The 21,718-nt window shown below is 38.3% G+C and overlaps 3 protein-coding genes across 4 annotated transcripts in view; all 3 read right to left on the reverse strand.

Annotated features, from left to right (window-relative positions):
* LOC106084705 (uncharacterized) overlaps positions 1-5,294 on the reverse strand; it is a 6,614-nt gene extending 1,320 nt beyond the window's left edge. Inside the window, exon 1 of the mRNA XM_013248582.2 lies at positions 4,974-5,294. Coding sequence (XP_013104036.2) covers positions 4,974-5,279 — 306 coding nt within the window. The 5' untranslated portion in view covers positions 5,280-5,294. The remainder of the gene's footprint in view (positions 1-4,973) is intronic.
* A 3,520-nt stretch (positions 5,295-8,814) lies between these two features.
* LOC106084693 (uncharacterized) lies at positions 8,815-13,306 on the reverse strand. 2 transcript variants are annotated; one of them, XM_059363727.1, is made up of 3 exons: positions 13,199-13,306; positions 12,788-13,114; positions 8,815-9,391 (listed from the first exon to the last, which is right to left on the reverse strand). In XM_059363727.1, the coding sequence occupies exons 1-3, from the start codon at positions 13,253-13,255 to the stop codon at positions 9,371-9,373; spliced, it is 405 nt and encodes a 134-aa protein (XP_059219710.1). In that variant the 5' UTR covers positions 13,256-13,306; the 3' UTR covers positions 8,815-9,370. The 2 variants fall into 2 exon arrangements, with proteins under 2 accessions (XP_059219710.1, XP_059219709.1); XM_059363726.1 differs by having other exon boundaries at positions 8,815-9,426.
* A 3,680-nt stretch (positions 13,307-16,986) lies between these two features.
* On the reverse strand, positions 16,987-17,516 carry LOC131994833 (uncharacterized). Its single transcript, XM_059361752.1, has 2 exons — positions 17,214-17,516; positions 16,987-17,127 (listed from the first exon to the last, which is right to left on the reverse strand). The coding sequence occupies exons 1-2, from the start codon at positions 17,514-17,516 to the stop codon at positions 16,987-16,989; spliced, it is 444 nt and encodes a 147-aa protein (XP_059217735.1).
* Positions 17,517-21,718: the final 4,202 nt, after the last annotated feature.

The following is a 21,718-nucleotide window of genomic DNA, read 5'->3' on the forward strand; positions in this document are numbered from 1 at the left end:
TTTGGTAAAGATCGGACCAAAATTGTGCCTTCTACATCCTTAAAAGACCATATCGGATGAAAGATAAATATGGGAGCTATATATAAATCTGAACCGATTTAGATGAAATTTTGTACACATATTGGGACGTCACAAAAAGCACTTCGTGCCGCAATTGGTAAACATCTGACAAAAATTGTGCCTTCTACAGCCTTAAAAGACCATATCGGATGAAAGATATATATGGGAACTATATATAAATCCGATCCGATTCTGATGAAAATTTCCACACATAATGGGACGTCACAAAAAGCACTTTGTGCCAAATTTGGTAAAGATTGAACCAAAATTGTGCCTTCTACAGCCTGAATTGGTCAAATCGGATGAAAGATATATATGGGAGCTATATCTAAATCTGATCCGATTCTGATGAAATTTTTCACACATACTAGGAGGTCAAAAAAAGCACTTCGTGCCAAATTTGGTAAAGATCGGACCAAAATTGTGCCTTCTACAGCCTTAAAAGGGCATATCGGATAAAAAATATATGTGGGAGCTATATATAAATCTGATCCGATTCTGATAAAAATTTTCACACATATTGGGACGTCACAAAAAGCACTTCGTGCCAAATTTGGTAAAGATCGGACCAAAATTGTGCCTTCTACATCCTTAAAAGACCATATCGGATGAAAGATAAATATGGGAGCTATATATAAATCTGAACCGATTTAGATGAAATTTTGTACACATATTGGGACGTCACAAAAAGCACTTCGTGCCGCAATTGGTAAACATCTGACAAAAATTGTGCCTTCTACAGCCTTAAAAGACCATATCGGATGAAAGATATATATGGGAACTATATATAAATCCGATCCGATTCTGATGAAAATTTCCACACATAATGGGACGTCACAAAAAGCACTTTGTGCCAAATTTGGTAAAGATTGAACCAAAATTGTGCCTTCTACAGCCTGAATTGGTCAAATCGGATGAAAGATATATATGGGAGCTATATCTAAATCTGAACCGATTTATATTGCACACATATTCGAATGTCAAAAGAAAAACTGTGTGCCAAATTTTATAAGTATCGGACCAAAATTGTGGCTTCTACAGCTATAAAAGGGCACATCGGATGAAAGATATATATGGGAGCTATATCTAAATCTGGACCGATTTCTTTCAACAGCGTTCGTCCTAGGAACAAAAAAGAGAATTATGCAAAATTTTGTGAAAATCGGACAACAAATACGACCTGTACCTTGATTACAAGAATACATGGACAGACAGACGGACATAGCTAAATCGAATCAGGAGGTGATTCTAAGCCGATCGGTATACTTATCAATGGGTCTACCTCGTCTCCTTCGTAGCGTTGCAAACAAATGCACAAATCTGTAATAGCCTATACCACAGTGATGGTGTAGGGTATAAAAATGAAATTGTTGCGCTTTGTTTGTTTATTTGTCTGTTTCGTATTGACTCAAAAACAGCTCAACCGATTTTTATGAAATTTTCACAGATAGAAGAGTTTGACCCTCCGGTGAAAATTGGGTACTTCATTTTTCGATATCTGAAGGGGGGCGATCCCTCCTCCTTACGCTAGTTTTCTAAAACGCCAGATCTTCGAGATGGGTGTACCGATTTAAGCGAAATTCTGTATGCCACCTTATGTTATCCCAAAAACACGATATTGGTATAAAATTGTGGGGTCAAATAACCTAGGAGGACGCCCCACCCCAAAACCCACCCGAACGGATATGTTTACCGATTGAAACAATATGGGTATCAAATGAAAGGTATTTAAGAGTGGAGTAGAAATTTGGCATACAAATGTCACTGAAAGTGTCGGGGGAGGCCCCCACCCCCAAAAACACCACCCAACAGGATACTTTTACCGCTTTGATAAATATGGGCATGGAATGAAAGGTATTTAAAAGTAGAGTACAAATCTCTCACCCCCTACCGACCCCCCCCCCCAGCAGGCCATATTTACCGATTGGAACAATATGCGACTCAAATGAAAGGTAGTTGGGAGTTAAGTACGAATATGGTTTTAAAAAATTGGGTCCAAGTATTTAGGGGGCTTTAGCCCCAGACCCAAAACCACGCCATAAGTAGCGCCCAAAATCAAAAGTGGATCGATGGGAAAATATGGGACTGAAATTGAAGGTATTTGGGGGTAGAATATGAATATGATATTTAAAATTGGATCCTAGTATCTAGCGAGCAGTCCCAAGCCCAAACCACCACAAAAGTACCGCCAAACAACAAAGTGGACCAATTGGGACTCTATGGGTCTCAAATGTAAGGCTTTTAGGAGTACAATGCGAATATGGTGGGGTCAAAAATTGGATCCAAATACCTAGGGCGTCTCCCACGAGTACCGCCCAAAATAAAAAGTGGACCAATCGGGACAATCTAGGACACCAATGAAAGGTATTCGAGAGAGAACAAGTCGATACAAACCGCATTTATGTCCGATTTCGATGAATTTTGCATGCGGTGTTCTGTTACGAATTTCAATAACCAAATACGATCCAAATCAGTCTAGAACCTGATATAGCTCCCATATAAACTGATCTCTCGATTTGACTTCTTATGCCCCTGGAAGCCGCAATTTTTATCCCATTTTGCTGAAATTTCGCACATAGTGTTGTGTTATGACTCCTAACAACTGAGCCAAATACGGTCCGAATCGGTCTATACCCTAATATAGCTTCCATATAAAACGATCTCCCGATTTGACTTCGTGAGCCCCTGGATGCCGCAATTTTTAACCGATTTGGCTGAAATTTCGCACATAGTCTTCTGTTGTGACTTTCAACAACTGAGCCAAGTGCGGTGCGAATCGGTCTATAACCTGATATAGTTTTCATATAAACCGATCTCCCGATTTGACTTCTTCAGCCCCTGGAAGCAGCAATTTTTATCCGATTTGGCTGAAATTTCGCACATAGTCTTCTGTTATGACTTTCAACAAGTGCACTAAGTACGGTCGGTCCAATTCGGTTTATAACTATATATAGCTCCCATATTTTAGCAGAATCCATGGCGGTGGGTTCCCAAGATTTCGGCCCGGCCGAACTTAGCACACTTTCACTTGTTTGTCCATAAAAATTTACCCACCTCAATACCGAACCCATATTGTTGTGCATATTAAAATGTATGAAAATATTTTTTACACCCACCACAGAAGGATGTGGGATATTCATTTTGTCATTCCGTTTGCACCATCCATTTCCGAACCTATAAAGTCTGTATAATCTTGATCGCCGTAAAAATCTAAGACGATTTAGTCATGTCCGTCCGTCTGTCTGTTGAAATCACGCTAAAGTCTTTGAAAATAGAGATATTGAGCTGAAACTTTGCACAGATTATTTTTTTTTGTCCATAAGCAGGTTAAGTTCGAAGATGGTCTATATCGGACTATATCTAGATATAGCTTTCATATAGACCGATTCGCCGATTTAGGGTCTTAGGCCCATAAAGGCCACATTCATTATCCGATTTTGCTGAAATTTGGAACAGTGAGTTGTGCTAGGCCAGTCGACTTTCTTCTTCAATTTGGTTCCGATCGGTATAGATTTGGATATAGCTGCCATATAGATCGATCTCTTGATTTAAGGTCTTGGGCCCATAAAAGGCGCATTTATTGTAAGATTTCGCCGAAATTTGGGACAGTGAGTTGTGTTATGCCAGTCGACTTTCTTTTTCAATTTGGCCCCAATAGGTCTAGATTTGGATATAGCTGCCATATAGATCGACCTCTCGATTTAAGGTCTTGGCCCTATAAAAGGCGCATTTATTGTAAGATTTCTCCGAAATTTGGGACAGTGACTTGAGTTGAGCTCTTCGACAATTGGCCTTCGACATTTGGCCCAGATCGGTCTAGACTTGGATATAGCTGTCATATAGGCCGATCTCTCGATTTAAGGTTTTGAGCCTATGAATGCCGCAGTTATTGTCCGATATCGCCAAAATTTGGGACAGTGAGTTGTGTTAGGCTCTTCGACAACTTTCTGCAATTTGCCCCAGATCGGTCTAGACTTGGATATAGCTGTCATATAGGCCGATCTCTCGATTTATGGTTCTGAGCCTATAAATGCCGCAGTTATTGTCCGCTATCGCCGAAATTTGGAACAGTGGGTTAAGTTAAGTCTCTCGATATCTTTCTTCAATTCGGGCCAGATCGGTCCAGATTTGGATATAGCCCCCATATAGACTCATCTCTCGATTTAAGGTCTTGCGCCCATAGAAGGCGCATTTATTGTCCGATGTGGCCGAACTTTGGAACAGTGGGTTAAGTTAGGTCTCTCGACATCTTTCTGCAATATGGCCCAGATCAGTCCAGATTTGGATATAGCTACCATATAGACCGATCTCTCGATTTAAGGCCTTGTGCCCATAAAAGGCACATTTTTTATCCGATTTCGCTGAAATTTGATACAGTGACTTCTGTTAGGCTTTTCGACATCCATGTCGTATATGGTTTATGTCGGTCTAGATTTGGATATAGCTACCATATAGGTCGATCTCTCGACTTAAGGTCTTGGGCCCATAAAAGGCACATTTTTAGTCCGATTTCGCTGAAATTTAGCACAGTGACTTCTGTTAGGCTTTTCGACATCCATGTCGTATATGGTCGGTCTAGATTTGAATATGGCTACCAAAAAACCAATATTTTGTTCTACAAAATTGAACAAAGACTTGTACTTATTAGACCACTCAATGTCCGTGTCGAATTTGGTCCAAATCGAGCCATATTTGGATATAGCTGCTATGGGGGTATTCATTATGCATTTTTCATTGAATTATGATGAAAGGTGGTTTACATTTATACCCGAGGTGTTTTACTTGTTTTAATGATGACTTGTTTTAGTGATGAAAAATATGTTTGAAGAATCTACCACAAAGGCTAGGTTTGTTCAAGTTTCAATACTCGCAGTTTGCAATATTAATTATTTTTTTCTTTGGATTTTACTCACATTAATCGGGCAGCTGTGATTCAAATTGGTATATGGTGCAATATACCGATACAAGCGTCCAAAAACTTTATTCGATTTACGGCTCTTCAGAAAGGCACAACCATCCCAGCTATTATTGAGGACTATTATGGGAGGGCTAGACCCTAATAGACCAACTTCAACTCTCAAATTGATATTAGTCACAGGAATTGTTAACAAACGTATTGCTATGGACAGTGTGGGATTGTTACGCAAGCTAGTGTCCAGCTCACACAAATCGAATTTGGCATATTCAGGATCATAGGTAAGGCACTCAAGTTGCTTCATCTTCAATTGTCTGCAAGAATTCTATGAATGAACAATCGCAAGCAGACACTGGCAAATGTTAAGATAAGAAAGAATAAAGCCTTAGATTAAAGGAATCTTACCTCTTGTATGACAAGAAGGAAACTTAATAGAGTTTTAAAGATGGTAAGTTGTTGCATTTTTAGTAAAATTTTCCTTCTGTGTTGTTTATGAAAGATACTACAATCAACTATGACCTCTGAAGTTAATCTATGGAATTTTTTTTCTGAATTGGTTTTAACTCTCGAATACTTTTTTCTGATATGGTTAAATCCAAGCAAAAATAAAAACTAAAAAAAATAAATTTTATTGTTTATCTCGTAATGGTGATATGGTTGATTTGCAGCAATTTTCTTGCAAATGAGGTCGCCACTAATTGGTTCGGCACTACAGAACAGAAATAATGAAGCGGGAGACGGAGAGCGATACATACATGTGCTTTTAAATATTGAAAACTTAGAAAAAGAACAAACAATTTAAACCTTTTGTGGTTTTTTTACAATTTCTAAGGATACGATTTTAAAAGCATAGCTCATTTCTGTATTTAAAACATTTAGATTGTTGATGGAAGATAACAATGTGCTTATATACTTAATGGCAGAGTTTAAAATGTTGAAGGATAACATTTTAAAAGTACTACCATTATAGAGTTTACTTGCAAAATGAGTCAATACTGTATATAAAACATTTTTATTGTAGATAACAATGTGCTTTAATGGCAGAGTACTACTATCATTGCTGGGGCAGGAAAAGAGGGATATGAAGTAACTACCCTGAATGGCTTTAAATTGCTCTCTTTAGGGACTCAAAGTATTACCAAAGATTGATTATTGTGGGAGCTATCAGGTTAATGATCGTTTCGAACCATACTTAACACAGATGTTGAATATCATAGGAGGATGACTTCATCGTTCAAAACTTTAGCCAAATCGGTTAGGATTTATGTCCTCTAAAGGCTCAAGAAATATTGAGTTGTCCAAAAAGTAATTGCGGATTTTTCATATAGTCGGCGTTGACAAATTTTTTCACAGCTTGTGACTCTGTAATTGCATTCTTTCTTCTGTCAGTTATCAGCTGTTACTTTTAGCTTGCTTTAGAAAAAAAGTTTAAAAAGTATATTTGATTAAAGTACATTCTAAGTTTTATTAAAAATGCATTTACTTTCTTTTAAAAAATCCGCAATTACTTTTTGGGCAACCCAATATAATAAGATGTGTTTAAAAGGAAGCTATATGAAAACATGGACTTATTTCTATACCCATCACCGAAGAATGGGGGCATATTAATTTTGTCATTCCGTTTGCAACACATCGAAATATCCAATTCCGACCCTATAAAGTATAGATATTCTTGATCAGCGTAAAAATCTAAGACGATTTAGTCATTTCCGTCCGTCTGTCTGTTGAAATCACGCTACAGTCTTCAAAAGTATAGATATTGAGCTGAAACTTTGCACAGATTCTTTTTCTCTACATAAACTAATTAAGTTCGAAGATGGGCTATATCGGACCATATCTTGATATGGGCCCCATATAGACCTATGCGCCGATTTAGGGTCTTAGACCCATAAAGGCCACATTTATTATCCGATTTTGCTGAAATTTGGGACAGTGAGTTGTGTTAGACCCTTCGACACCTTTTGTCAATTTGGCTCAGATCGGTCCAGATTTTGCTATAGCTGTCATATAGACCGATCCTCCGATTTAGGGTCTTAGGCCCATAAAAGCCACATTTATTATCCGATTTTGCTGAAATTCGGGACAGTGAGTTGTGTTAGACCCTTCGACATCCTTCGTCAATTTGGCCCAGATCGGTCCAGACTTGGATATAGCTGCCATATAGACTGATCTCTCGTTTTTAAGGTTTTAGGCCCATAAAAGCCACATTTATTATCCGATTTTGCTGAAATTCGGGACAATGAGTTGTGTTAGACCCTTTGATATTCTTCGTCAATTTTTCTCAGATCGGTCCAGATTTGGATATAGCTGTCATATAGACCGATCCTCCGATTTAGGGTCTTAGGTCAATAAAAGCCACATTTATAATCCGATTTTGCGCAAATTTGGGACTGTGAGTTGTGTTAGGCCCTTCGACATCCTTCGTCAATTTGGCTCAGATCGGTCCAGATTTGGATATAGCTGCCATATAGACCGATCTTCCGATTTAGGGTCTTAGGCCCATAAAAGCCACATTTATTATCCGATTTTGCTGAAATTTGGGACAGTGAGTAGTGTTAGGCCCTTCGACATTCTTCGTCAATTTGGCTTAGATCGGTCCAGATTTGGATATAGCTGCCATATAGACCGATCTCTCGATTTAAAGTCTTGATCCCATAAATGGCCCATGTATTAACCGATTTCGCTGAAATTTGTTACGTTTTTCAACGACTTATGTTAGGTTTTTCAACATCCATGTCCTGTATGGTTCAGATCGGTCTATATTTGGATATAGCTGCCAAAAAGACCAATATTCCGTATCGAATTTGGTCCAAATACGACTTTGTTTCGAGGTGCATAAATTATGTAATTTTCATCGGAGTTTGGAGGAGTATATATAAACTCAAGGTTTATACTTTTTTTTTATATCCTTATGAATTATTAGTTCTAAAATTATGAATTCGTAGTCTAAAAACACTTGAATTCTATAACAATTGAAAAGGCAATGAAATTAACTTAACGAAATGTAAATGTCATGAAAATGTATTAAAAAAGATACAAATACCTGTACTCGATGGCTTCTTGGCGGGCTTAAGTAGCTAAACACGGCCACTTCGTCAGCAGAAGCATTCGAGCCAGCAATGAATTAGTAAAATCAGTCCAACTCCTTGTTTTACTTTCCCCCTTTTTTTATTCCACTCTACGGGTAACCTCTTTCACCTTCGTATATTGGTGAGAACTGTGAGTCTGTTGTTGTTGTTGTAGTAGCAGTGTGTGGTACACTGAGGCGGCAGTCCTTGACAATGAAGGAATTCATCGGGTCAATTCGGTACATACAACCGGCTGCCATGGGATTGACAGTGATTTTGTGATCGCACAATACAGTCCACAACCAGTTGATGGAATAGCTTGGATAACATCCAAACCATCCACATACTCTCATTTCATTGGAGCGGCCCCCTTACGTACAAGACGTCTCCCCCATTTTTATTCAGTTGGTTTATATATATATCCGAGGTGGCGGGTATCTACAGTTCGGCCCGGCCGATCTTAATGCTTTTTTGCTTGTTTTTTTTTTTTTTGACTGAGCAAAAAGCAATCAATATATTGAGCAGATCGATCAAGAATCTGCACTTGGAAATCTAAACTCGATAAGTAAAAATTTTTAAAATTTCGCCCTAAGTCCAGAAAATCTGTTATGTCCAATGACAAAAATCGAAAGAGCAACACACAAATGGCTCTCAGGTACAAACAAGCACAACAAGTATTTCTAAGGCACAAATATAGTTTAGCAACATCAATGCTATAAAAAATATGCATCCCAAGGTAGGTATTTAAATGTGCGAAAACAACAACACCCATAAGTGATATTTTGATTTATTTATAGCATAACGAATACAGCGGAACATTATACAAAACTCCATAATGGAGTTGTGCGAAAATTGAAGGATTATAATATAATTGTGTATCATAGCATGGAAACAAGTACACATACAATCTGAAAGGGCTCGAATTACAAAATGAGATCTGGTTAAAATTGGTGAAATTTTGAGTTTGAATTATGTTACAACATTCAACTGAACTTGGCATCCTTTTCAATATGCACTAACTATTTAAAAATTAGACTAATTTATTATAAGAACAAACTATTCGAATTCCCGAATAATATGTTGCACTTATAAGGAGTCTATCACAAAAATCATATAATTTTATCGTAAACAAAGTCCAACTTATCTCCAAAAAGTAGTTTACTTGGCCAAAATTTCCTTTATGTGAAACGAATTATATTTTTGCGTGTAGGAGAAGTTTTCGCTTTGCTTTTTCCAATTTAATAGCTGGATGTTAGTTTTATAGAAACTCGCCTTTTTCCATCGGTTGCAGCTTCCACTTTTGTCACAAACTCGCCACCAAGCATTGTTAAAGCTGATCCGCCTGCAGCTATGGTAAGATTTGTTACATATGTAGATGTCATGCTATTACAAAATAATGGGGTAAAATATGATTAAGTTGGCAAATAAAAGTTCTTAACAATGTCTAAAAAGAAGAAAAAAATAAAACAAAACAAAGAAGAAAAAAATAAAACTAATCTTGTCATTCCGTTTGCAACATTTCGAAATATTAATCTAGGACCCCATAAAGTATATATATTCTTGGACGTCTCGACATTCTGAGTCGAACTGGCCATGTCCGTTCGTCCGTGTGTCGAAATCACGATAGCGATCGAGCGCGTCAAGCTAACCACTTGAAATTTTACACAGATACCTAATATTGATGTGGGTCATAGGGGATTGCAAATGGGCCATATCGGTTCAGATTTGGATATAGCTCCCATATAAACGGATCTCCCCATGTGACTTCTTGAGCCCTAGGAAGCCTCAATTTTCATCCGATTTGGCTGAAATTTTGCACATAGTGTTCTGTTATGATTTCGAACAACTGAGCTAAGTACAGTTCGAATCGGTCAATAAATTGATATAGCTCCCGTATAAACCGATCTCCCGATTTGACTTCTTGAAACTTCGGAAGCTTCAATTTTCATCCGATTTGGCTGAAATTTTGAATGCGATGGTCCGTTATGATGTTCAACAACATTGCCAAGTACCGTCTAAATCAGTCAAAAACATGATATAGCACCCATATAAACCGATCTCCCGATTTGACTTCTTGAGCCCTTGGGAGCCTCAATTTTCATCCGATTTAGCTAAAATTTAGCATGCAGTGTTTTGTTATGACTTTCAACAGCTGTGTCAAATACGGTCTGAATCGGTCACGAACCTGATATAGCTCCCATATAAACCGATCTCCCGATTTGATTTCTTGAGCCCTTGGGAGCCTCAATTTTCATTCGATTTAGCTGATATATTGCACGTTGTGTTTTGTTATGACTTTCAACAAATGTGTCAAGTACGCTTCAAATCGTACTTGACACAGCACCCTTATAAACCGAACGCCCGATTTGACTTCTTGAGCCCTAACAAGTCGCGATTTTTATCAGATTTGGCTGAAATTGTATGTTATGACCCTCAACAACTGTGCCATGTTCGGTCCAAATCGGTCTATAACCAGTTATAGCTCCCATATTTTAGCAGAATCCATGGTGGTGGGTTCCCAAAATTCGGCCCGTTAAAGATTCGGCCCGTATTTATACCCACCAGCGTAGGAAATAGGGTATATTGATTTAGTCATTCCGTTTGCAACACATCGAAATATCAATTTCCGACCCTACAAAGTTTATATATTTCGGACCGTCGTAAATTTCTAAGAATTTAACGATGTCCATGTGTCTGTCCGTCTGTCCGCCCGTCTGTTGTAATCACTCTACAGCCTTCAAAAACTGAGATATTGAGCTGAAATTTGGCACAGATACGTCTTTTTGTTGTGCGCTGGTTAAGTTCTTGAACGGGCCAAATCAGACCATATTTAGATACAGCTGTCATATAGACCGATCTGCCGATAAAGGCCCATAAAAGCTTTATTTTTCATCCGATTTGGTGAAATTTGAAACAGTGACCCAAATATGGTTTAGATCGGTCTATATTCAGATATAGATACCATATAGACCGATCTCCCGATAAAGAATCATGAAACAGTGGGTTATTTTAAGCCTCCCGACATCTGACCTAAATATGGTTTAGATGGTTCCATATTTAGTTCCATATAATTTTTCGTTCGTTCCATATTATTTGTCATCCGATTTTGCTGAAATTTGAAACAGTGAGCAGTTTTAGGCCTCCCGACAACTGACCTAAATATGGTGCAGATCGGACTATATTTAGATATAGCTGCCATAAAGACCGATCTCCCGATAAAGGGTCTGAAGGCCATAAAAGCTTTATTTATTGCCCGATTTCGCTGAAATTTAAAACAGTGAGTTATTTTAAGCCTCCCGACATCTGACCTAAATATGGTTCAGATCATACTATATTTAGATATAGCTGTCATATAGACCGATCTGCCGATAAAGGGTCTGAAGGGCATAAAAGCTTTATTTTTTATCCGATTTCGCTAAAGTTTTAAACAGTGTGTAATTTTAAGCCTCCCGACATCTGACTTAAATATGGTTCAGATCGGACTATATTTAGATATAGCTGCCATATAGACCGATCTGCCGATAAAGGGTCTGAAGGGCATAAAAGCTTTATTTTTTAACCGATTTCGCTGAAATTTGAAACAGTGAGCAGTTTTAACCCTCCCGACAACTAACCTAAATATGGTTCTGATCGAACTATATTTAGATATAGCTACCATATAGACCGATCTCCCGATAAAGGGCCTGAAGACCATAACAGCTTTATTTAGTACCCGATTTCGATTAAATTTGAAACAGTGGGTTATTTTAAGCCTCCCGACATCTGACCTTAATATGGTTCAGATCATACTATATTTAGATATAGCTGTCATATAGACCGATCTGCCGATAAAGGGTCTGAAGGCCATAAAAGGTTTATTTTTCAACCGATTTCGCTGAAATTTGAAACGGTGAGTAATTTTAGGCCTCCTAACATCTGACCTAAATATGGTTCAGATCGGACTACATTTTGATATAGGTGTCATATAGACCGATCTGTCGATAATGGGTCTGAATGCAATAAAAGCTTAATTTTTTATCCGATTTCGCTGAAATTTGGAATAGTGCGCAGTTTTAAGCCTCCCGACATCTGACCTAATAATGGCACAGATCGGACTATACAAAAGTGAATAGTGACTTATATATTGGACCACTCAATGTCCGTGGGGGGCTTAAGTTATCCAATTTTCATCGGATTCTGATGAAATGGGGTTTACATATATACCCGAGGTGGTGGGTATCCATAGTTCGGCCCGGTCGAACTTAATGCCTTTTTACTTGTTTCTTTTTTTTAAGTATTTAGAGCGCACAACAAGCCGACTTGGGGCTTAGGTGTATGTCCATAGTGGCATGGGGTGGACTAACATCCGAACCCCCTTTTCAATCTAACCGAATCTTACCTAACATATTAGAGCTATATCCAAATTTGAACAGATTTGGTACAGTTTCAATTAATTATTTTGTGCAAAATATTCATTGGACCGATATTGTTATATACACAGATGGATATATGGATGGACGGGTGTGGCTAAATTAACTTAGTAAGTCAAAATGATTAAAAAGTATATGAGGTCACAAATCATACTTTTACATATGGAAAAAACGAGATTATTATCTCCTCGCACCATGGTAATGATCATACAAATATGAATAAGCATAACATTTTGAATAATTGAAAGCCAAATATATATAAGAATAAAATACTGCAATGGTCATTTTGTTTAGATTTCAATAGTATTCTTAATATTTCATAAGGTTTTACTCACATTAATGGGGCAGCTGTGATTCAAATTGGTATACGGTGCAATGTACTGATACAAGCGTCTAAAAACTTTATTCGATTTACGGCTCTTTAGAAAGGCGCAACCATCCCAGCTATTATTGAGCACTGTTATGGGAGAGCTAATTCCCAGTAGACCAACTTCAATTCTAAAATTGATATTCTTCATAGGCAGTTTGAGCATGCGTATTGCCAAGGACAGTGACGGGCTGTTACGCATGCTAGTGTCCAGCTTGCACAAATCGAACTTGGCATATTCAGGATCAAAGGTAAGGCATTCGATTTGCTTCATCCTCAATAGTCGGCAAGAAAACTGTGAAGATACGCAAACAGACACAGGCAAATGTAAATAAAAGTGAGAATAAAGTCTATCTTGGTCTAATCAAAGAAACCTTACCTCATGCATGACAAAGAAGAAAATGAATAGAGATTTAAAGATGGTAAGTTGTTGCATATTTGTTTACAATTTTCTTTCTTTGTTGCTTTTTTTTTGTCAAACATACGACAATCAATTATGATCACTGAAATTTATTTATGAATGTTTTTTTTTTTTTTTTAATTTTGACAGATTGTAGATATATTGCTTGTATTGAATTAAGGTTTGGACTACTTTTATCTGCTATGGTTAAATCCAAGCAAAACTATTTTTGTTTATTCCATAGATAGAGATATGGTTGACTTGTTGCAAATTTTTGGTAATTGAGGACACCACTAATTGGTTGGGCACTTCAGAAGAGAAATAATAAAGCAGAAGACGGGAAGAGACACATAGATGTGCTTTTAAATATGAAAATTTAGAAAAAGAACAAACAATTTAAACCTTTTGTGTTTTTTTTATAATTTCTAAGGATAAGATTTTAAAAGCATAGCTCATTTCTGTATTTAAAACATTTAGATTGTTGATGGATGATAAAAATGTGCTTATATACTTAATGGCAGAGTTTAAAATGTTTAAGGATAACATTTTAAAAGCACTACCATTATGGAGTTTACTTGCAAAATGAGTCAATACTACATATAAAACATTTTTATTGTAGATAGCAATGTGCTTTAGTGGCAGCTTTGCTGGGTGCTGGGGCAGGAAAAGAGGGATATGAAGTAACTACCCTGAATGGCTTCAAATTGCTCTCTTTATGGACTCAAAGTATTACCAAAGATGGATTATTGTGGGAGCTATCAGGTTAATGATCGTTTCGAACCATACTTAACACAGATGTTGAATGTCATAGGAGGATGACTTCATCGTTCAAAACTTTAGCCATAACGGTTAGGATTTATGTCCTCTAAAGGCTCAAGAAATATAATAAGAAGATGTGTTTATAAGGAAGCTGTATCAAAACATGAGCTGATTTGGCCCATTTACAATCTCAATCAACCTAGGTTAGGTTGAAAAGGGGGTGCAGATATTAATCCGTCCCATGCCACTATGGACATACATCTAAGCCAGTAGTCGGCTTGTAGTGCGCTCAAAATACAAAACAAGTAAAAACGTGCTTAGTTCGGCCGAGCCGAATCTTGGGAACCCACCACCATGAATTCTGCTAAAAATTTATATTTATATATAAAATAAAATTTGTTGAAGGGCATAATTTCAGTCTACATATCAAACTTGTGTCAAACCAGGCGAACAAGGATGATCGAGAGACCAGCTTACATGGGAGCTATAATAGGTTATTGACCGATTTAGACCGTACTCGGCACACTTGTAGGAAGTCATAACAGAACAGTATGTGTAAAATATCAGCCAAATTGGATGAAAATTGCGGCTTGTAAGGGCTCTAGAAGTCAAATCGGTTTAAATGGGAGCTATATCAGGATCCTCACAGATTTCAACAGTACTTGGCACATATCTTGGGAGTCATAACAGAGCACTATGTGCAAAATTGCAGCCAAATCGGATGAAAATTTAGGCTTCCAGGGGCTCAAGAAGTCAAATCGGGAGATTGGTTTATATGGGAGCATTATCAGGTTATAGGCCGATTTGGACCGTGCTTGACACACTTATTGAAAGTCATAACAGAACATTATATGCAAAATTTGCAGGGGCTCAAGAAGTCAAATCGGGAGATGGATTTACATGGGAGCTATATCAGGATCCTCACAGGTTTCAACAGTATTTGGCACATATCTTGGAAGTCATAACAGAACACTATGTGCAAAATTGCAGCCAAATCGGATGCAAAATGAAGCTTCCAGGGGCGGTTTATATGGGAGCATTATCAGGTTATAGGCCGATTTAGACCGTGCTTGACACACTTATTGAAAGTCATAACAGAACATTATATGCAAAATTTCAGCCAAATCGGATGAAAATTCAGGCTTCCAGGGGCTCAAGAAATCAAATCGGGAGATTGGTTTACATGGGAGCTATATCAGGTTATACATCGATCTGGACCGTACTTGACACAGTTGTAAGAAGTCATAATAGAGCACCACGTGCAAAGTTTCTGCCAAATCAGACAGCAATTGAGGCTTATAAGGTCTCAAAAAATCAAATCGGAAGATCGGTTTATATGGTAGCTATATTAGATTCTTGACCGATTTGATTCGTACTTGTTATAGTTTTTGGAAGTTATTGGGTTGCCCAAAAAGTAATTGTCGGTAATATAGTAGTAATATAGTCGGCGTTGACAAATTTTTTCAACGGCTTGTGACTCTGTAATTGCATTCTTTCTTCTGTCAGTTATCAGCTGTTACTTTTAGCTTGCTTTAGAAAAAAAGTGCTCAAAATTTTGTTTATATTTGTTTGCTTGGCGTCAATTTTAATATGGGTACCACATGTATTGAAAGAAATTCATTTAACAAACCGAATCAACGCTTGTGATATGCACCTTAAACGCAATGAATTCGATCCGGTTTTAAAGCGAATCATAACTGGAGATGAAAAATGGATTGTTTACAACAACGTTAGTCGAAAACGATCATGGTCCAAGCATGGTGAACCAGCTCAAATCACTTCAAAGGCTGATATCCACCAAAAGAAGGTTATGCTGTCTGTTTGGTGGGATTGGAAGGGTGTGGTATATTTTGAGCTGCTTCCAAGGAACCAAACGATTAATTCGGATGTTTACTGTCAACAATTGGACAAATTGAATACAGCCATCAAGGAGAAGCGACCAGAATTGATCAATCGTAAAGGTGTCATATTCCACCAGGACAACGCTAGACCGCACACATCTTTGGTCACTCGCCAAAAACTGAGTGAGCTTGGCTGGGAACTTTTGATGCATCCACCATATAGCCCTGACCTTGCACCATCAGACTACCATTTATTTCGATCTTTGCAGAACTCCTTAAATGGTAAAACTTTCGGCAATGATGAGGCTATAAAATCGCACTTGGTTCAGTTTTTTTTGCAGATAAAGGCCAGAAGTTCTATGAGCGTGGAATACTAAATTTGCCAGGAAGATGGCAAAAGGCTATCGAACAAAATGGCAATTATATATTTGATAAAATTCATTCTAAGTTTTATTAAAAAATGCATTTACTTTCTTTTAAAAAATCCGCAATTACTTTTTGGGCAACCCAATACATTGTACTTCGTAGTACCTAAACTTATGAATATCACCAGATTTATCCAGGGCCCAGGACCCAAGACCAACATTCGGGGAAATTTCATGATTCTTTCAACTTTAGCCGTTTGTGCTGGGCGATGATCAGTCAGACAGTCAGTTACGCAACCCTTATATAGGTATAGAGAGATAGCCCTATCTGTGAAGTTTAAGATCTTTTGCTATTTAATTGTGTATGCAGATACTTCAATAAATTACAACATACAAATTTAAGCACATTGCAAAGTAAAAAGCTCTATTTGGGGAGAGAACAAACACAAAGTGTAACAATACATACATCAATATATTGGGTTGCCCAAAAAGTAATTGCGGATTGTTCATATAGTTGGCGTTGACAAATTTTTTCACAACTTGTGACTCTGTAATTGCATTCTTTCTTCTGTCAGTTATCAGCTGTTACTTTTAGCTTGCTTTAGAAAAAAAGTGTAAAAAAAGTATATTTGATTAAAGTTCATTCTAAGTTTTATTAAAAATGCATTTACTTTCTTTTAAAAAATCCGCAATTACTTTTTGGGCAACCCAATAGTAACATAGTATAAATTGTTCATAAATCATAAATTGTACATCCACCGATTGACAAAAATAAATTTGAATAGCCATTGATTGTTATGCTTCAATAGCCCGATCTGATTTCCATGTTAACTCGCTTTTTTCCATCTACAGTGGCTTCAATTTTTGTGACAATTTCACCATGAACCAAGGATAAAAATGAATCACCCTGAACCACACTTAGATTTTTTACATAAATATCATGCTGTAAGCAGAAATGGTAAATGTTTAAGTTTAGTTGATCTCTCTGAGCAGTGTTTTCGAATTCGCTAGAGTGTCCCATTAACTTACCTTGTAAGGACAACCATGATTTAAATTGGTGTAGGGCGCTATGTATTGATACAAACGTCCCACTGCCTTATTCGATTTTCGACTTTTCAAAAACGCACAAGCATCAAAGGTGCTATTAACCACCGTCAGTGCTTGGGGTCCCGCAAGGCCCACTGTTATCCTCAAGTTAAGATTCGTTAAGGGTATCTTAAGCAATCTTATTACTATGGATAAGGTAGGGTTGTTCTCCAAGTTTGGAGCCAGTTCGCAACTACCAAAGTTTACATATTTCGGATCAAAAGTTTCACATTTGATGTTCCTCATTGTAAATTTGCCGCAATAACACTAAGCCGCGAAAACCAAAGGTGAGCATGATGAGATATAAGGAAATGATTTACATTACCCCATTACCCCCTACTTTGGTTATTTAGTGAACTCTAAAATGGAAAATTCTGAAATCTTTCCATCTGCTTCAGTACAAGCAGCTATTAATATTTAGCTTAAATACTTTAATTGGCTATGACAGAACCTTTGTTCCACGAAATCTGAAAGGTAATCTTGTTTTGTAAGTTAAAAATTGATTTACAATTGAGAAATCACCAATGGGAATAATGATTCTATTGAGATCTCGCTCTCCTTTCAAATGGGGTTAAAGTACGTGAAACAAGTAAAGGCGTGCTAAGTTCGGCCGGGGCCAAACCACCACCATGGATTCTGCTAAAAATTTATACAAAATAAATTTTGGTTTGGTTATTTTATTCTACACACCAAACTTCCGTCGAACCAGCAAAAATGAAAGCTCTAGGAATTGAAAAAGGATGATCGAGAGACCGGTTTACATGGGAGCTCTATCAGGTTATAGACCATTTTGGACCGTACTTAATACAATTGTTGAAAGTCATAACAGAACACTATGTGCACAATTTCAGCCAAATCGGACATCGAACAAAATTGAGGCTTCCAGGGGCTCAAGAAGTCAAATCGGGAGACCGGTTTTTATATGGGAGCTGTGTCAGGTTATAGACCTATTTGAACCGTACTTTACACACTAGTTGGAAGTCATAACAGAACACTATGTGCAAAACTTCAGCCAAATTGGATGAAAATTGCGACTTCCAGGAGCTCAAGAAGTCAAATCGGGAGATCGGTTTATATGGGAGCTATGTCAGGTTATAAACCGATTTGAACCGTACTTGGCACAGTTGTTGAAAGTCGTAACAAAACACCACATGCAAAGTTTCAGCCAAATCGGATCAAAATTAAGGCTTCGAGGGTTCAAGAAGTCAGCTATATCAGTTTATAGACCGTTTCGAACCGTATTTGGTACAGTTGTTGAAAGTCATAACGGAACACCACATGCAAAGTTTCAGCCAAATGTCGGAAAGTGGCGCAAGGCACGCCACAGGGGGGCATTTTATCGCCACTCCTATGGGTGACCACCACAAATGACCTATTACGGATGCTAACTGAGGAGGGATTTGAACCCGTCTGCTACGCAGACCATTTTATAATACTTCTAAGGGGTAAGGATCGGAATGAGCTATGCAAAAGGGCCGAAAGGGTCTTGCATATGGCATATGACTGGGCTAGACTCAGAGGTCTCAATGTTAACCCAGAGAAGACTGAAATATGTCTGTTCACGAGGAAGACGAAGGTGGTCGAATTTAATGCACCCCTGTTCTTCAATAAGACGATTTCGATATCTGACAAGGTCCAATACTTAGGTGTGATCTTGGACAGAAATCTTTTATGGATCACATTCAGGAGCGTACTGAGAAGGCTCACAGATGTTGGGCACTACGTAGACGGGCAGTAGGCTCAAAATGGGGCCTGAATCCCAGAATAGTCCAATGGCTTTTCAGTATCATGATTAGACCAATACTTACAAACTCCTCAGTAGTTTGGTAGACTGATATGGAGAAAAAGTGCAACATAAGGACCATACAACAGGTTCAGAGAACATGTTGTCTTAGCACAGTGCCACTAAGGCACTGAGGACTATTCTAAATTTCCGACAGATTGACCTACAGATTAAGTGTGAGGCAGCCACTGAGGCTATGAGACTTAAGGCGATGGGAGAATGGATTGAGGATGGGAGCAGCTCATACCATCGCGGTATAATCGAGGCGACGATAGGAAACCTGAAAGAAAGGGAAGAGCTTTCCAATTGGATACCTGAGATGAACCTTGAAGTCGAGTGCGAGGTACTGTTGCCATCGGCACAGCCTTGGATTGGCGGAACCATAGTATTGCCATCTGGAAGATCATTTTACACGGATGGATCAAAGCTAGAGGACAGAGTGGGCCTAAGGGTCTACATTGAGAACCCGGAGACTGAGATCTGTTTAAGACTGCCTGACCATAATACGGTGCTGCAGGCGAAGATCCGGGCGATCGCGGAATGCGTGAAATAGTATGGTGCTTACGCGAGAACGTCGAGTGTGAACATCTATACCGACAGTAAAATAGCCATAAGGGCAATAACAACTAGGAGGGTAAGGTCACGAACAGTCTTGCTGTGTAAGAAGAAGATTAACGCCTTCTTTGAGGATGATAAAATCCGCATAGTTTCGGTGCCAGGCCATAATGGAGTAAGAGGGAATGAAAGGGCAGACGATTTGGCATGGGGCGGATTAATATCCACACCCTCTTTTCAACCTAACCTAGGGTATTTAGGCCTTAAAACATTCATTTATTGCCAGATTTCAATGAAAATTGTAAACAGTGAGTACAGGAAGAATTCCTGTCAAATGTGGTCCAGATCGGACTATATTTGGATATAGCTGTCATATAGACCGATCTCCCAATTTAGTGTATTGATCCTATAAAGGGAACATTTTTCATTCGATTTCGATAAAATTTGGCATATTGAGTTCTGGTAGACCCCCTACACCTATTTGTGGAATGTAAGCCAGATCGGACCATATTTGGATATAGCTGCCATGTAGACCGATCTTTCGACATAGAGTATTGAACTCATACGATGAGCATTTTTCATCCGATTTCGATGAAATTTGATACGGTGTGTTTTAGTCTTTCTTTCTCTTTCTTGTTAAATGTGGTTTAGATCGCATCATATTTGGATATAGCTGCCATATAGACTGATCTCCCGATATAGGGTATTGAGCCCATAAAAGTCGTATTTTTCATCCGATTTTGATGAAATTTAAAGCAGTATGCTATGGTACCTTATTTTTACACCTTTTTGTTGAATATCGTCCAGATTGGACCATATTTGGAAATAACTGTCATATAGATCGATTTCCCGATATCGAAAATCTATTATCTTATATATAAAAATCAATTCGTGTTTGTTTATTTGTTTGTTTGTCTGTTCCATATAGACTCAAAAAAGGCTGAACCGATTTTCTTGACATTTTCACAGATGGTGCATAATGATCCCGTGGTGAAAATAGGGAACTACGTTTTTTGATATCTGAAGGGGGGGTGAACCCTCCCCCTTACGCTAATTTTCAGAAACGCCTGATCCCGAAGGTGGGTGGTGCGATTTAAGCGAAATTTTGTCTGCTCTCTCATAGTAAACTACTAACACAAATTTGGATGGGTTACCTAGGGGGGCGGCCCCACCCCCGAAACCTATCAAATATACTTTGTGTGCTCTCTCATAGTAACCTGAAAGCACAAATTTGGATAGGGCACCTAGGGGGACCGCCCCATCCCCAAAATAATCAAATATATTTTGTGTGCTCTCTCATAGTAACCTGCAAGCACAAATTTGGATAGGGCACCTAGGGGGGCCGCCCCACCCCACCCTCAAAACCTATCAAATATATTTTGTGTGCTCTCTCATAGCAACCTACTAACACAAATTTGGATGGGGTACCTAGGGGGGCCGCCCCACCCCCAAAACCTATCAAATATATTTTGTGTGCTCTCTCATAATAAACTACTAACACAAATTTGGATGGGGTACCTAGGGGGGCCGCCCCATCCCCAAAACCTATTAAATATATTTTGTGTGCTCTCTCATAGTAACCTACAAACACAAATTTGGATGGGGTACCTAGGAGGGCCGCCCCACCCCCAAAACCTATCAAATATATTTTGTGTGCTCTCTCATAGTAACCTACAAGCACAAATTTGGATGGGGAACCTAGAGGGGCCGCCCCATCCCCAAAACCTATCAAATATATTTTGTGTGCTCTCTCATAGTAACCTACAAGCACAAATTTGAATAGGGCACCTAGGGGGGGCTGCCCCACCCCCAAAACCTATCAAACATATATATGACCCAATCACGACAATATGGGACTCAAATGAAATGTATTTAAGAGTAGAAAACGTATCTGATATCCAATTGTTGGATAAAGTGTTTGGGGGACCAACCCAACCCCCAAAACACCCCTTAATGTGACATATTTACCCACAAGGGCAATATGGGACTCAAATGCGAGTAGATTACGAATTTGATATACAAATGTGGGACCAAGTTTATGGGGGTCCACCCATTCCCCAAAATACCCCCCAAACAGGACTTATTTACTGATCATGGCAATATGGGGCTC

This window comes from Stomoxys calcitrans, chromosome 2 (genome assembly GCF_963082655.1).
Source record: "Stomoxys calcitrans chromosome 2, idStoCalc2.1, whole genome shotgun sequence".
NCBI lineage: Eukaryota > Metazoa > Arthropoda > Insecta > Diptera > Muscidae > Stomoxys > Stomoxys calcitrans.